Genomic DNA, 15,889 nt, shown 5'->3' with positions numbered 1-15,889 from the left:
GTTGTTTTTCTGGAAGATTTTTGTTTTTATTTTAACAAACTATTATAAAATTGGATGCTTCGTTCTCATTGCTTTTTTTGTTGTTGTTGTTCATATACACAGATACATTAAATATCAATACCTTTAAATTAAAAAATACAATATCTGTTTGTAATATATACTCGTATTTATAGATATATCTTGCCTCGCTCCCGTCCACTACCAATGCCTTCCAGGGAACTCTACCTTCTTCGATTTGCCGATTCGCCGATTTAGCCCCGATATGTTTTCGCTATGCTCCCTCACATGGATAGACTCAAAAAAGCATAAACACTGATGAGCGCTAATTGAATTTGCATAGTATACGTATATGTTTATATTTTGTTGAAATTTCACTGCTAATATTTTACTCTTCGTTTACTCTTTGAATATTTGTAGTAATTTGTTTGGCTGCAATTTCTCGCTATGTCTACAAGCTTTGTCTAAATCGCTGATAAGTTCTTTAGGATAAGGTTTTATATATTTGTTGCTGTCGCTGTCGCTCCTCCTTCATCTGCTCTTGATGTTCATTTTTTGTTTTGTAGTATACTTCGTTTCACCGCCTCGTTCAATGCTAAACTTAAAATATACACGAATAACTAAGAACTAAACTAGAGAAATGCTTTAAAAAATTAGCCCAGAACTATACAAAAACGCTTCAAGCGCCTCGCCACCCATTCTCACTCCTTCCTCTAACCCATATCAATTGCAAAAAAATAATACGCACATCGTTAATTAATTGCCAAAATAAAATAAGCGTCAGAAAATATAGAATTTAAAGGGTTGATGATTGATTTTAACATTTAGAAATTATTTAACTAAAAAAAATTTGTTAAAGTTACAAGAAAATAAAAATCTAATGTGGTGTATTTCTAAAAGAACAATTTCATAGTGCCACCTATAATATTTTCGCATTTACATTCGCGATATATATTTTGACATAATTCCAGCTATCAAGATCCCGCTCACCTACTTGGGCAACTCGTATATTTGGACGGGCAGCGCCTTGGGCGTAATAATCTCATCCTCGAAGTCTTCGTCATCTCCATGAATGGTATAGTCCCCGCCATTGTGCTCACCCTCGAACTCATTGGGTACGATTTCTACATCGCTGGGCCTTGAGGTGCTCCGTTGTCCCTCCGCCGGAATCACCGTGCCGGTTGGATCTCGTCTTGGTCGACTTGGTCACAAAGTCACGCAGCATGTGGGAGTACAGGATGTCGTCCAGATAGTACATGGTGCCCAAATTATAGACGAACACCTCACTTTCTGTAATCTGGGCATTGTTAACGCTGGTGTAGTTGCTGCCCGGATTACGAGTGATCTTTATATGACCACCGCCGATCGTCTCGAAAACCTCATTATCGCGCAGATCACGGTTGTACAGACGGCCTTTGACGAAGTGATTTAGCAACATTTTCACGCCGCGTTGAGAAGCCTGCAAAATATTATAATTAATATATAACATTTTGAATAACTATTTAATACTAACCATGACCTCATCTGAAAGCTTGTCGAAGCCTAGTTTCTCAAAGGCCCGATCTTCTGGAACAAAGAAAGTGTAGTTGGCACCGGAAATATGGGGAGCAATCTCGGCACTGTTTAGGTATCTTTAAGGAATTGTTAATATTTTTTAAATATATTCTTGCTTAAGTTTAATTTCCAAATATTATACCTAGTAATCTGTGTAAATCGAGGATCCCTTTCCAAAGCCAAAAACGAATGGGACAGGAACTGTGCTCCAAACCAGGGGAATGCCAGAAGGGGAGGCGTCTCCTTATCTTTGTGCATCTATGGGAGTTTAAATATTAAATAAAATATTATATATTATATATTATAAATATTTTTATCCTTAACGATATAGGTAGATATTAAATATTAAAAAAACCTTGTTTAATTTTTCCATCGACCCCTCGAATACCGATTTTGACCCATTGTTTGGATTTGGCATAATCAGCTTACCTGATGTAATTTGGAGACCACAGCCTCGGTAACGAAGAGGACCTCGGAGATAATGAAGACCTGATTGCCATTGGAGAGGTTGTAGTCGGACATAATGCTCACATTATTCACCGTGGGAGTGGCTATCGAACGAGGGAAGCGCCACATAGCGTTGTCATAAATTGAATTTGGGAATGTAATTTATGGAAGCCACTTACGTTGGCCGTGGAAGATGACATCCTCGCCACCCATGGTGGTCACAACGACTTCGTCCATATTCCGAACATCGGCCAGCCGCAGGGGTCGCTGCATGGGAAGAAAGTGATTCCTAAGCACCGACTCGGTGAATTCCGGTACGGAAAACGGATAGAATCCCCAGTCGATGGGATGCCATCGTTGGAAGGCGTTGTCCGATGGAATCAGGACCGTATACGCATTGTCGTCCATAATGCGGGTCAGATTGCTCTTGGAGAGGAAGTGCTGGAACACCTTGGTACCCGTCTTCATGTTGGCCAAAAAGGACATCAGTGGACTGGCCTTCGATTCCTTGATAACGGGCTCCACCTTAGCATGTGCATTTGTAATGTTCGGCTGTTCCAGCGGTTGGGGGTCGTTATAGCGGCTGTTTAAAACACAGAGAAAAAAAATTGTAGTTTGTAAAACTTATATAATTTGCTAAGCATTGTTTTAATTTGGGAGAGGAATAAAGGTAATGGATAAAGTTGTTCTTGACCACAAAAATCATAGACTAATCTGTTTCTCTGTGTGCAATGAATATGCAGTAGATGATTATGGGGATGTGGTGGTACTCGGTCCACAGATTGAGATTGAGATGGCCTCGGACAGAATAGCGGAAGAGGAAACCCCTAAAGTTTACAGAGTGTGTGTGTGTGTGCGAAAAGTTGGACCAGCAAAACTTTGTTTGCCGCCTGATAAATTTCGCATGAGTGCACTTTTGACCGCAAACAAACTAGGACTAGGAACTTAGCAGGAGTCCTTCACAGTGGCTTTAAACAAGTGGCATAAATGTATTATTTTTATTTTTTTAATTAAAAAAATAAGTAACTGTTTAACTTAACTGTTTAAAATTTCAAATGAGAAACTTAATTTTTTTTGTTAACTTTGCCCTATTAATAAAATCGCAACATTATTTTATATTTAAGGCCCACTGTATGGGAATGGGTGGCGGTGGCTATACTCACTTGTTCGTTTCCTGAATATTGCGCTTGGAGTAGGGCGACTTCCTATCGCCCAAATAACCATCAATTGCAATGGCCATCAGGTTCTCATTGATACGCAGCTTGTGGAGTATTTGCTGGCCATTGAGTAGCCAAACATTGTTGTGGGATTTTTCCAATTTACGAAAAACGATTTTATGTCCGTTCCCATTGCCGAAGGACTCCTCTTCCTCCTTGCTGTTACCATTACCATTGCCCACCGTGCTGTAGCTGTCAAAGACTTTCCCAGGCACCACATGCTCCAACATGAACTCCTTCAGCCGCGGCTTCTCAATGCTTCGTACATCGATTTTGGGCACAATCAATGTGTAGGGCAGGTCTATGTTCCGCCGGAGTATGTGTCCAACCGGAATCGCGGGTACATGCAAAGGAGACGGAGAGCCAGTTTTTACCAAGGGAATTGCTCACTTAAAAATGTAAACTGTTTTCGTTTCATTTACGGCTAAGTGCTGCGCTCAGCACACCTGAATCCCCAACCTGTCTGCATGCTAATCAAGTAATTAACTTTGGCCCCTGCCGTGGGTACATCATTTTTGTTTTTTGGTTGGCTGTGTGTAGTCTGCGGAAATTCGTGGCTTTAATTAACTTATATTAGTATGGCACACGCGTCTCGGACTGTTATGTCGGGTGGGTGTGTCAAAAGCTATTTTCAATGATTCCTAATTACTTTATGTCTTGTTTATAATGCCTAAAAGTTGGAATTCATACTTTCAACTGCCAGTTTGAGTTTAATATTCATAAGCGATTTCTTAAATGAATATTATTTTTGTTTTGAAATTAAGCATTCACTTAATATCTGCCATGAATATATTTACTTCACAAGCAAATTTTAATTCATGACAGTTTTTGCTGCATTTGCTCACTATTAATTCATCAATGTTTTTGCTAGCGTGAAATCATTCATTCATATAATTTTGTGATATGTGTAGAGTAAAAAAAGTTATTTTAATTTTAATTGCTGCAGGAAAATGCATTATCATTTCATTTTCATTGCACATGGAATATATTATGTAGAACAAGAGCTTATTCTGGTCTTTTATGTAGATTATTTCTGAGGTAAAATAAAACGTATTGAATTTACATTTTCCATAAACTGGCGGTATCTAAAGCTTCGGCTTGTTTTTTTCTGTCCTTTAATACTCTAATTTTCCCAGCCAATGGTAATGGGTAAATTGGGTATTTTTTGTTTATGATCAACATTTGGACAGCTGAGCGAAGTCATTTGTCAATGTCACACCTTTCCATTTTCCCATTTTCGGAGTTTTTCAGCTGTCTAAAGCTGTTTCTGAGAGTCAGTTGCACCATGTCCTGTCTAACGAGCATTCTGCAGCTGTTGCAAGTACTGACAACGCTTACGGGTTGCAACATCTACAGATATGTCGAAGGCAAGCGGGTATTTCGACTGAATCCGAAGATGCATTTCCTAGTGCGGACTATACATAGATTCTGGTTACGACCCTGGCTATTGGTTGTTATTATGTTGCATACCAGCCACTGGTTATCGGAGTTCCTTCCATGGACTTGCAGATGCCACGCCAGGAAGCGAAAGACCCCTGAATCTCATCTATATAATAGGGAATGACCATCGCCAAATACCAGAATTTGTTCATGAGCATGGGATTGGCCTATTACTACAGGTAGTTTTGATTTATTTATAAAATACAATCTTAATTCTCTTAAATATTTTATATTTTTTCAATATTCAACAACTTCAAGTGCAGATATCATCAAAAATTGATTCAAAAAGTGCTCAATGGCTTTGTTAGGATCTATTTTAGCTACGAGAAGATCTGTGGACGAGCCCCTAGAATAAACTGGTGGCTTTTCGGAATTCAGGGTTACAGAATCGTTTCCGCTTCAATGTCGCCCTTTATACAAACTAAAGGTCTGGTTATCGGTTTACGATTCAACTTGGACATAATTGTTCAAAAATTTGGAATACTCTTTATATGCCTGCAGCCCTTTTTATTATCCTTCGTTGTCCTCCTAGGTATCCTCATCCTTCATGCCTGCTATGACATTCAAGATCTTTCCCAGCAAAAATCATTCCAACTTTACGTCTTCTACAGGCATCTGATCAGACTTAGGCAAAACTTCGACTTCTTAGCCAGACCCTTTGTGTGGACCATTTTATTGGAAAATTTTTTACTTTTCATAGCGAGCTTCCATTTACTCCTCTATGATCAGCAATCAGTTAAGCACCTTGGTCATACCCTCTTAGCTATATTTTTATTTCCTGTAGCACTTCTACATATCAATGTTGTTATCAATTCTGCCGAGAAAAAGTTTGGCCATTTTAAAGCAAACTTCAGACCACAACGACAGGTGAGAAAAATTAGCTTTTAAAATGACTAGAAATATAAATATTTATAAAATATATTTTTATTATTCTTTTCAGACACAAATGCTATGGCTTTACCAGCAGGTAATGAACGAAACGGTGGATAAAAGTGAAATGAATGTCTTTCGTCTGGATCGGGGACTTATTTTGGAAATGCTAAGACTGGGATGGGTTTTCGCTATGTTTACGAATAGCTTAATGCTTAATAGCACAGCCAGTCTTAAACACTTTAAGACTGTTAATTACAAGAAACTACTGTAGTTAGGGAAAATTATATAGAACAGAACTTTTATAACAAGTTGTAGTATTCGGCCCTTCAGAAATTTTCGATATTATTTTGAACTCCCTCTTTTCTTAAGTTTTAGAAAAAATAATAAGTTTTTTATAAGTCAACCTATGTTTTAAGAATTTTTGATAAACGTGTTTTGATATTTGATGTACCCCTTAGAAATCAAATTATAAATCGGGTTTTCATATCAAACCCTTTTACTTTCTTAAATACTTGTCTACCTATAAGTTTTGTAAAAAATCTTTTTCTATCAAATTTTGTAAAGATATTATAAATTTGGAAATATATATGTGAAATTAAATATATGAACGCTTCTAATATGCTAATTTTCTCCTTTTTTCAGTACTCACCCGATTTCGGCTTGTAGCCATATAACTCGAGGACGGGAAATCCATCGTCGATAAACCGGTAGACTTGCTGCCACTTTTCGTCTTCCTGGTTAACGCGTTGCAGGATGGCCAAATCGGGGAGCACTTTGCCCTCAATCAACTTGGCATTCTTTAGGCTGGCATCGATTCCGGTTGTCGTTGTGGTTGATGCAGCTGCTGCTGTAGCTGGCGCTGCTGCATCTGGGACAGCAGCGACATCAGCAAGATGCAGCAACGACAGCAGCACGAGTGTTGCCACCGGCACTTGCAACATTTTGCGCGACATTCAAGATTCGGTTTCTGTTTTATTATATTTTGTATTTCGCTGCTCTTGTTCGTTAGCAAACTGTGAAATTATTTTTAATTGCTTGCACTTTCTGAGAGAGTTTTCGTTTGTTGTTTCCTTTGAGTTGAGTTGAGTTGAGTTGTTGCCACTTATTCTTTAGTCTTTTGATAGTTTTACGGTACCACGAGTTTATTCATTTTTTGTTGTTTGCAAACTTGTTTTCGGGCGAGAGAGAAGCTTTACATAATTGTCAAGTGCTGGAAGAAGAATGGGTGATTTTGATTAGTTTGCCAACTTTTAACTTATTGAAATTCCAGGCGTTGCCTATGCGACTTAATGCGGGTATTCAAGTGTTTTGTATGCAAATGGTATCGCGTTTATTCGCCCCTCTATAAATACGAATATCTATGCGGTTATACGTATATATATATCTAAAATAAGAATAGTTTGCCTGAGTTCATCACGCTGTGATTTGCATTCGGTGATTGCAAATGCAATCTCGGGAAAACCCGAAAAGGGCGGCACTTTTGCGATGAGATGCCAGCCAGATGGGTATCAGGAATTGTTGAGTTTGCACACTTCTAGTCGTGATGGGCCCTCTCACACTTTATTCTCATTTTGCATATGAATCGTGGTTCTATAATAAAAACCATAATGTGCGACAATTTGTTTATTTGCTGACCTCTGCGCTCAAATCTGATCGCATACAAGGCTGTTTACTCAGCGGCATGTGCACACAGATACGAGGATAGATGTATCTGTATCTGGCAGATACTATGTGAAGAAAGTAAATTAATTTCAATTAAAGTTGACAAAACTAGACGGCAAACTACGGCGTAAATAAACGCAGAGAAAATGAACTGCCACAAACGCCAATCAGATTGAGTGAAAGAAAAACTCCCAATCAAATTAAGTTTTCCACAGAATCCGGAAGTTTTCGGAAAATTAAAAAACTTTTAAAAGTGTGTTGTCTTTGAATGATCTTTTTTTTGTATTTTTGTTTGAGGTATGCACCTTTGGCGCGCATTTGCGAACTGAACCGCACCGATTCCCGATTCGAACTATACTGTGAGCCGCTGGGGTGGTCAAATCTGCCGACTGGAAGACCAGAGCACAAGACTGAGACATCAGACAAGTCGGGCGAGAAAACGGGCTCAGCGGCTGCCCGGTGGGAAATGGGATGTCTCAGTCGCAATTTTAAGACCCAGGGGGAACCTGTTTGACTCAAATTACTCTTAAGAATATAAACGATGGAGTAAACAATATTTTGAAAACTGCAAGAAATGCAGAAATGGTAAATGCCTAATTTAAGTTAAACAGATTTAAATTCTCTAGAACATATTTTAAAGTAATTTTTTAAAGGGAACCTCATTGAAGTACCCAAAAGTCTGAAACATAGCTACACATCAACTCAAAATAAATTGGTATTATGCAAATTTCAAAATATCGATCCATTGGAAAAAGTTTTCCCAGGCCGATGCGATGAAAACAATTTCCTTCTTATTTAAATTCCCTGTGCATTTGCCACCGGGCATTTATCACTTATCACAAACGCTCATTATTCATGATTATGCTTTGGCTTTTGTGCAAAATTGTGCAACTACCGCCGCAGTCCCGGCTCACATGGACTACTGGCTGTCTGGTCTGTCAGAGGTTCCCCATTATGGCGGAACTCCCCTCCATCACTCCCAGTGCCATTCTCCAAACACAATCCCATTCCCGGTTCCATTTTCATTTTCATTTCCATTTCCACAGAGAACAAAAACAAAAACTATATTTGATTTTAATCATATAAACTTTTGCGGAATTGAAATTTTCTTAATGGGTGTCTAACTTTCATCTCCCTAAAGCATTGCATACTTTTTGGAGTACAAGGTGAATAAATATGGTGAAAAACTAAAACTGTGACATTAATAAGTTGGCATTTTCTAACGTCTTAAATTTATTAAAATAAATTTAAAGAAAATATATTTTCTCTCAGTGTGGTATACAGTCTGGAGACTGGCAGCAATTGCTGTGATTGTGCTGACGAGGTTTTGTGGCCGAGCTTTAGCATCAACCGACTGACTGCTGCACTATATAAATGTTGTCTTGCCTTGTTACAACTTTGTATTTTTGGCTTCTTTTCGATCCGCTTTTGTGTGTGCGAGTGCTTGTGTGGTTTTTAATGAGAGTCTCGTGCAGGTCTCTTCCATTGTTGGCGACCGACTCGGCCGGTCGACGATATTGTAATTGATATTATTGTCAACCGGAGGGTTTATTTATACTTTAAGTTGGCTTTTAATAAGCAGCACTATATGTAGCTGCAGCTGCTGCATTTCGTATGCGAAGGGAGCACTCCGTTATTATCTTGATTAAAATTTTGTTTTTTATTGGTTAGTTTAAGGTCTGCTTTTATGAAAATGCTTAATTTGGAGTTGGGTTTCTTAATGGTTAAGGGAAAAGTAAAAAAAAAACAGAAAAGTTATACAATATATATTGAATAAATAATTATAAATAAATAATAAGCAAGTTTAAGAACCATTTGTAAAATGTCTATGACTACTTAAAACTAATAAAAGGGTTTTTCATTGCCATAATGCGATAACCTGTGGTTACGCATCTTTAATTTTTGTAATTTACTTCGTCACTCAAAATCTGTTTGAGGAAGTGCAATGACAATTAAAGTAAATGTCGAACATTTGCAGTGCTTAACTGTCAGACTGAACTTTCAGTCAAGTTGGGTGAACTATTTAAAAAATTACCCACTTAAAGGTGAATTTTAACGACTTGTAATTGGCATCTTTGGGATAGTTTCCGGATACGCTCTCTTAGCCATAAACACAAGCGTTCTTTGGCTAGCTTTTTAATTACTTTTCCACGTAAAGCTTGCCAAACTATGCTCGTCCTTTTTTGCACGTTACATTCTCGTATGATTAAAAAATTCTTGGGAAACAATTTTCATAGTTTGCAACCGGAGAAAAGCCGGTAAATCAAGCCAGGCACGCACACACACACAGACACACACACACTCACTTGTTATTAGGGGAAACGGAAATGAAAATGGCAAGGAAAAGGGAGTGAGGCTGGGAAAACTCCATTGCCGAATTTGTGTATACGAAAACAGGAAGGTTGTGGATAGTAGTGATAGTGATAGTGATAGTAGTAGTGATAGTACTACGACTACTACACAATACTACAGTGACCAAGAGCAACAGCAACAGCAGCAGGAACAACAGCAGCAGCAGCAGCAGCAACAATAAACAGTGCCGCAGAGTCCAGAGTGCAAACCAATTGAAATTAATTTGCATAATATAAATCTGGACATTCAGCAATAGAATGGAACCGAATCCAACTTTCCATCCACCCACTTTCCCCCCCGATGCACAGGCCGCTAATTCTGGGATTATTCACAGTTTATTGCACTTAGTTTTCTTGCACAAATGTTCTTGCCCCCCAACAGTTTTTCCTGTTTCGGCCTCACATTTTCCATAGTTCAGGGTTTATTTTCTTTCGTTTCCTTTTCACATTTTCATTGAGCATTTAGGTTTTAATTGGATTGCTTTTGGGTTTGTTTTATTTTTTGTTGCAATTTTTAACTGCTACTAGTTTCACTGGACTTTACTTTTCCGCTCTACGCAGCTCGCGCGTTACTCTTTTGGCAAATGTTGCGTCTGTTATGCCGGAAAATTGACGACAAATAGAGAGCTTTCGCTTTGGCTGAGTCGCTTGTCGGTGCTTTTTGGGCTCCTTGGTTATGAGCCAGGGTTGCCGAGTTTTTTTTAATTTCTCTTGTTTGAATTTAGCTTTGGATAATTAAAATTTGCCCTTTAACACATTGGTTGAGAGGAAAGAAAAACAATTTAATTTTATAAATTTTTATACAAAATATAAATTTAAAAATGTTTATCAAGTCTAACCATTTTGTTACCCAAGACAGCTTCACTGAAACAAGCTTAAAAAGTTAAAGTTTGACTGTAAAGCTTCTTTTTGCAGCTTGGACACGAACCTAATTTCAAAATTCAAATATTACGTATACGAGATGTAGGCGTGTATTTTTGACATTCAGTTAATTTTCTACTCTCATAAATGTATAATAGTTACTTAAACAACTTCCAAATCTCAAAGCATTTTTAACTTTTTGTATAAATAAACTATTATTATTAAACATAAAAATTCGATCAGTAGTGACACTTAATTAAATTAGTTTATATGAAAATCTTCTACCCAATTTATAACTATGTTCCATCCTTTCCACTACTTATCCTTGTTATTAAATTAATCAATCATACGCCAGGTACACTGCACACACTCAGGCAGACTAACAAGACATTAACACTTTGAACAGCACTTGGCTGGCAATTATTAACACATTAACAGGTCGCTACTTGGCTGATTTATTTGCACAATTTATAATTATAATATGCAGGCATCACTGGCTGGCGACACGTGACAATAAAAGCAATACATAAAATATGCGGCAGCAATTTGTTTGTATATTCCGTAAACATAAAAACAATGAATACGTAATACGAAAAAAATCAAAATGGGGCGATTGGGGCGCCTATAGAACAACCGTATTAAATGTCAAATTAATTTTCATGCCATTAAATGCAGCAAGTGCTACCGAAAGCAAATATAAACAAAACAAATACACGTAGGACAATCAAAAGCAAGGACGTCCAATCAATGCGACCGATTCAAGGTTTTTGCAAAACAAAACGACAAAACGACAACGAACTAAAAATGGAGGAAAAACAAGTGCAGAAATGAAAGCAAAATACGAATCGAAAAAATGTGCATAAATATGCCGCAGAGCTTAGGGAGCCAGTGGCTTAAAGTCTTAGGAATCGTCTGAAGAGAGCACACATGGGCAAACGAATAAATATGGCTATGCCATTTATCCAGACGAGAGTTTCCACTTCGGCCGAGAGTCTTTCTTTTTATTTGGCAACATGTATTTACATAGATTTACATTGAAAACACTTTAAATGCCTGGCAATCAACGCCGGACTGCGTAGAGATCCTATGGCCCCAGCCAGCCAGGATAAAGGCCCAATTGTCCTGGCCGAAACATGGTTAAATGACATGAAAGACCGATGCCCCTTGGCCAAAAACAAAAGTGCAACGAGGTCGACCGAACATATACACATTCACTACAGCAAACTTTGTGGTTAAAACTAAAGTGGCCTTTTTAGCATTCAACAAATACAAATACAAAAATAAAACTGCCAAGGAAGGGGGCTTCGAAAAGTGTCCAAAAAGTTGAATGGAGAAAGAATTTTGTGCCCGCTCATCTGCATTTGGCCACATTTCTCACAGTTTTGGCCTCTTTTTTAATATTTCAACAAAATTTCTGCATTGCATGGCAATGGCAATGGCTTTGGCCACCAGGAGCTGAATCCAGAGGACTTTGGTCTTCGTGTCGCTCTGCGGTAATTTATGCATGCTGTTTGCCTCCTCTCGACTGTTGGCTTTTGTTGGTTATAAAATAAATAAAAGATGTCACAAAAATGCTTTGACATGCTCGTTACTCTACCGAATCTACCCAAGCCCAATATATACAAATTTACTTGATTTAAAAGCCGTTGAAGAGAAGTGAAAGTAACAAACACTGAAATATAAAAAAAATCAATTTCAAATGTTTTAAAAAAAAAAAGATTTCACACAATGGAGAAAAGCATCCATAAAAATATTCGGTATCAAAAAAAAAAATATAAAATATTTTTTGGTAAGGACGGAGTATTAACAAAAAACCTTTTTTAAATACAAAAATTTAAACATTTTAAAACTAAATCCATTTTATGTTTAGGCCAGCACTCTTGCGATCCTCAGTGAAATCCACTCAACGCTTTTAGTGTCATCCTTTTGGGTATTAACTGAAATTATCACCAGTGGGCCATGTTCCAAGGCCATCTGAGGAGGCCTTACAGTTTGCTTTATTTTTGGGGGGGAGCTAACTCAGAGAGGGTCTTATCACTGAATTGGCAGTTAGACTTAATTGAATATTCAAATGGGTGCTGGCTTGCCAATGGTCCTGATGAACCTCTTCCCCATCGTCGCTACAATTTAGAGTAAAAGAACTTTCCATTGTTTTTATTAAAGCCATCTTTTGTGCGCTTTAAAAACTACTACTAAAGAAATCATTTTTTTGCAATTGAAATTGTTGAAATTTTAATTAATGCGGTCGCACTTTGTAGTCTTGTCGTAATTAAATTATACATTGTGCGTATGAAAAAGGCCGCTTAAGTATTGAAAATTTGCATAAATAATTAACATAAAATTGCCGTGTATTGTGGGCATTGTGAGTGTTCGACTGAAAAAGTGCTTTTTAATAGCGAAATCTATGATAAATTTTAAACGTAAATTTCGAAATAAAATACTGTATTATGCAATACTTTGGCCAATAGTTGAACTTAGTGAGTTAAATTTAAGCTGTGCATTAAGTGAACATCCAGTGCTTTTGTTTTCTATTTTCTGTGATTTATGAATAAATTGCTTAGAGTCATGCATGGAAATAGTATTTATTTTATTTGTCCCCTATTCATTTTCCATTCTGCTGCCTCGTGCTTGCTGAATGGCCTAATGAAAAGCGTTCAAGTGAGATTTACTTAAAGAAATTCTAAGACACATTTCCCCAGGCAATGGCCGAAATGGCTGTGGAGTCAAATGTCTTGGCTCCCCAGTGCAGCTGAAGATTGTGAGGATGCAGCCAAAACATTTTATTTGCATTTCCACAGTCGTCCTTCAGTTGCTTTGCAATTGAGTTTCTCATTTGTGTCCTTTTTCGCCGGCTTGTTCAAACTCTGAATAATGGAGGTGGTGCTCGTTTGTGCAAAATGCTGTGATTTAAATATTTAAAAAGTGAGAGAAATAAAATGGAAGACAGCTTTTGTTTAAATGCATTTTATGTGCAATATTGAGCCAGCAGGCAATCGACCAATAAATCAATGCAAAATAATGCATGTGCATATCGAATATTTTTTCTGAGCTTCGACTCAAGGTTGTTTTGGCTTCTATAAAAAAGGCAGTTCGTAATATCCAACTGCAAAATGGTTTAAACGCAACTTCAGCGAGCCTTTAATTAAGGAACTAACAATTTTAAGGCATTTGAAAGGTACGTTCAATACTGATGCCAAGAACAAATGTTGATATTCTTAAAAATGTTAGTCTGGGAATTTATATATATACATTGAAAAATAATTTATAATATTTGGAAAACTACTTTTTTAAATTTGGAAGCGTTTGATTAAATCTTTTCTATACTTAAGTTACAAAAAGTTATAAACTTTAAGCCTTCTTCGGTGCCCATCCGCCTAAACCTTTTCCAGGGTATTCTCAACCAAGCTAGTGTTTTTGCCCCAACGCAGAACAAAGTGTTGGCTTGCAGGTTGCGCCTTAGTCTCCGGTGGTTGGCGACCGGAAATGGCATTAATGCCTAAGCCCAACGCCCTTCGCGCCATTATAATTAAATGCGCTGGCGACGCTCTCCACTTTTCCTGCGTCTCGTCGGCGGAATAGTGCACCCTGCAAATAATTAGCATGGCTCGGAATCCTGTGAGTAATTAAGGTAAGTCAGCTGTTGCCCCTGTCTCGAGTGGTAACAAAAAAAAAAAACGAGGAAAAAACGAAATGAGCAAAAAGTGTCGTCCATTGTCAACGGAAATTAAAGTTTAATGGGACACAGTTTTTTTTACTAAAATTTTCAAGTGCAAAATGAGCTTGTCCGGCTGTTTTTATGCTGACCAAATGTTCGTAACAATTCAAGCTATTAAAATAGAATTTTACCAACTTGATGACACAGAAGTTGGAACGAAAAAAAGCTGTTGCGAAAACATGGGAAATTTCGAAATTTTCTCGACCCAGAGAGGGAGTCTGAGTTTTTCCACCAGTGTCATGTGGAAAAGCAATTACAGAAGTGATTTAGAAATATGTGCATGTGAAAATTCGATGGGGAAATGCTGTAATTGAAAATTTGTTTGCTTTTACTTGAAAGCGAAAGTTGATAACTATTCTGTGTGTCAAACACCAAACGCAGATGATGCCGAACTGTAAATATTTTGCTTTATTTCACACTTTCAATAAGGTATATTTGCTTTAATATAATTACATTAGCACTCCAACTATTAGCACTAACTATGACAACTATTAATTAAATTCGAATTACCGTATTTGATTTTAATAGTTAATTGATAAGGCATTTATTGTATTTATTACGCTTTGTTAATCTATTTTTGATGAATATTGCATTAATTTATATGTCACTTTAATGTTTGTCTTTTTCACAATGTTATACGAAGTGCGTATTTATTTTGCAGTTAAATGGCTCAAATTGTTTCCAACAATTCATTGTTGTTCCATTAACTTTTGTTTGCTTATCTCCCTGCCACTTCAATGGCGCAAAGCCCTTTATCTGGCCAACGTTTTTGCTCTCCAGATTACGTTCATTTATGGGTTGTAAATAATTGGTTGATTAAATCTAAAATTATCGAGGAATGTTTTAAGCACTGTCTAGTCAGAAATAAAACACATGGATTTAAGGTTTCATTTTTTATTTTACTTTGAACTTATATTAAATCTTGGGTATTTGGTTCTTAGCGCCTAATCGGTAAAGTCGTTTCCTTTTTAGTTAAGCTTTCAATTTGTTTGCACAACACAGCTCGATTGCCACCGTCGAAAAATAGAACGGCATTTTTATGTGATAACGTAGTGAATTAGTCACTAAACTTATTATTTCACCGCACTTTTATGGACTGAACCTCCAGCCAAATCATGACAGCAGCTATAGCCACATATATAGCCACGATCATGAAGATCTGCAAGGGACTGGCAGTGAATACTTGGACCACCAGCATCACAGTTCCCAAAATAAAGACTCCGGTCAGAAAAGAAAATCATCAATATGGTAGACCAGTTGCGAAACCAAGCGTGTTTTTTATCCGGCGGCGGTACGTAGATCGGTTTCAATGGGCTGTACTCCTTACGGTACTGGGTCTCATAGCCACTGGTGAAGTCGACCTCATCGTGGTACGTCTTTGGGCCCGAGGTGCCCGCCTTTGTCTCATCCGTGTCCATCTCGAAACGCGTTCTTTGCTCGACTAAAGAGCGTTTCGCTGGCCACCGAGTATTTTCACTGATTTTTTCTTTCCCTTTTTTTTCTTGATTACCAATCAGTTGGGGTCTGCGTTATTATCGCCACGGCAAAAGGTGTTAATTGAAGCAACAACAAGGCAAACAGTGAACCGTCAAGAGCTGACAACGTTTTTTGTAAAGGTTTTTTGTGACTCAGATAAGATATCTATATAAGTCTGAGGGAACCCGTCAAAAAAAGAGAGAAGAAAAGACCCAGAGTGACAAGAAACTTACTCTGAAATAAGAGATTTGAGATAAAGATCTCCTTCACAGAACTTTATCGTTTTTATCAGTTTA

At 37.5% G+C, this 15,889-nt stretch overlaps 3 protein-coding genes across 3 annotated transcripts; 1 reads left to right on the top strand and 2 right to left on the bottom strand.

Annotated features, from left to right (window-relative positions):
• Position 1: 1 nt before the first annotated feature.
• Positions 2-10,173, bottom strand: LOC108105676. Its single transcript, XM_017212378.2, is given in 9 exon segments — positions 2-1,149; positions 1,151-1,456; positions 1,511-1,628; positions 1,694-1,809; positions 1,981-2,102; positions 2,178-2,581; positions 3,162-3,516; positions 6,178-6,738; positions 10,086-10,173. Coding segments are annotated over 8 exon segments (1,887 nt in total). The 5' UTR covers positions 6,482-6,738; positions 10,086-10,173; the 3' UTR covers positions 2-987.
• Positions 4,501-5,865, top strand: LOC108105677. The gene is given in 5 exon segments (XM_017212381.2): positions 4,501-4,710; positions 4,712-4,771; positions 4,773-4,834; positions 4,919-5,522; positions 5,596-5,865. Coding segments are annotated over 5 exon segments (1,140 nt in total). The 3' UTR covers positions 5,800-5,865.
• A 4,822-nt stretch (positions 10,174-14,995) lies between the features above and the next one.
• LOC108105650 lies at positions 14,996-15,665 on the bottom strand. Its single transcript, XM_017212338.2, is given in 2 exon segments — positions 14,996-15,351; positions 15,353-15,665. Coding segments are annotated over 2 exon segments (339 nt in total). The 5' UTR covers positions 15,536-15,665; the 3' UTR covers positions 14,996-15,195.
• Between the last annotated feature and the right edge of the window lie 224 nt (positions 15,666-15,889).

The sequence above is a fragment of the Drosophila eugracilis genome, unplaced genomic scaffold, assembly GCF_018153835.1.
Source record: "Drosophila eugracilis isolate 14026-0451.02 unplaced genomic scaffold, ASM1815383v1 contig_1197, whole genome shotgun sequence".
Taxonomy (NCBI): Eukaryota; Metazoa; Arthropoda; class Insecta; order Diptera; family Drosophilidae; genus Drosophila; species Drosophila eugracilis.
The sequence above is the reverse complement of the archived record's forward strand: the minus strand, read 5'-3'. Positions and strand labels throughout refer to the sequence as shown.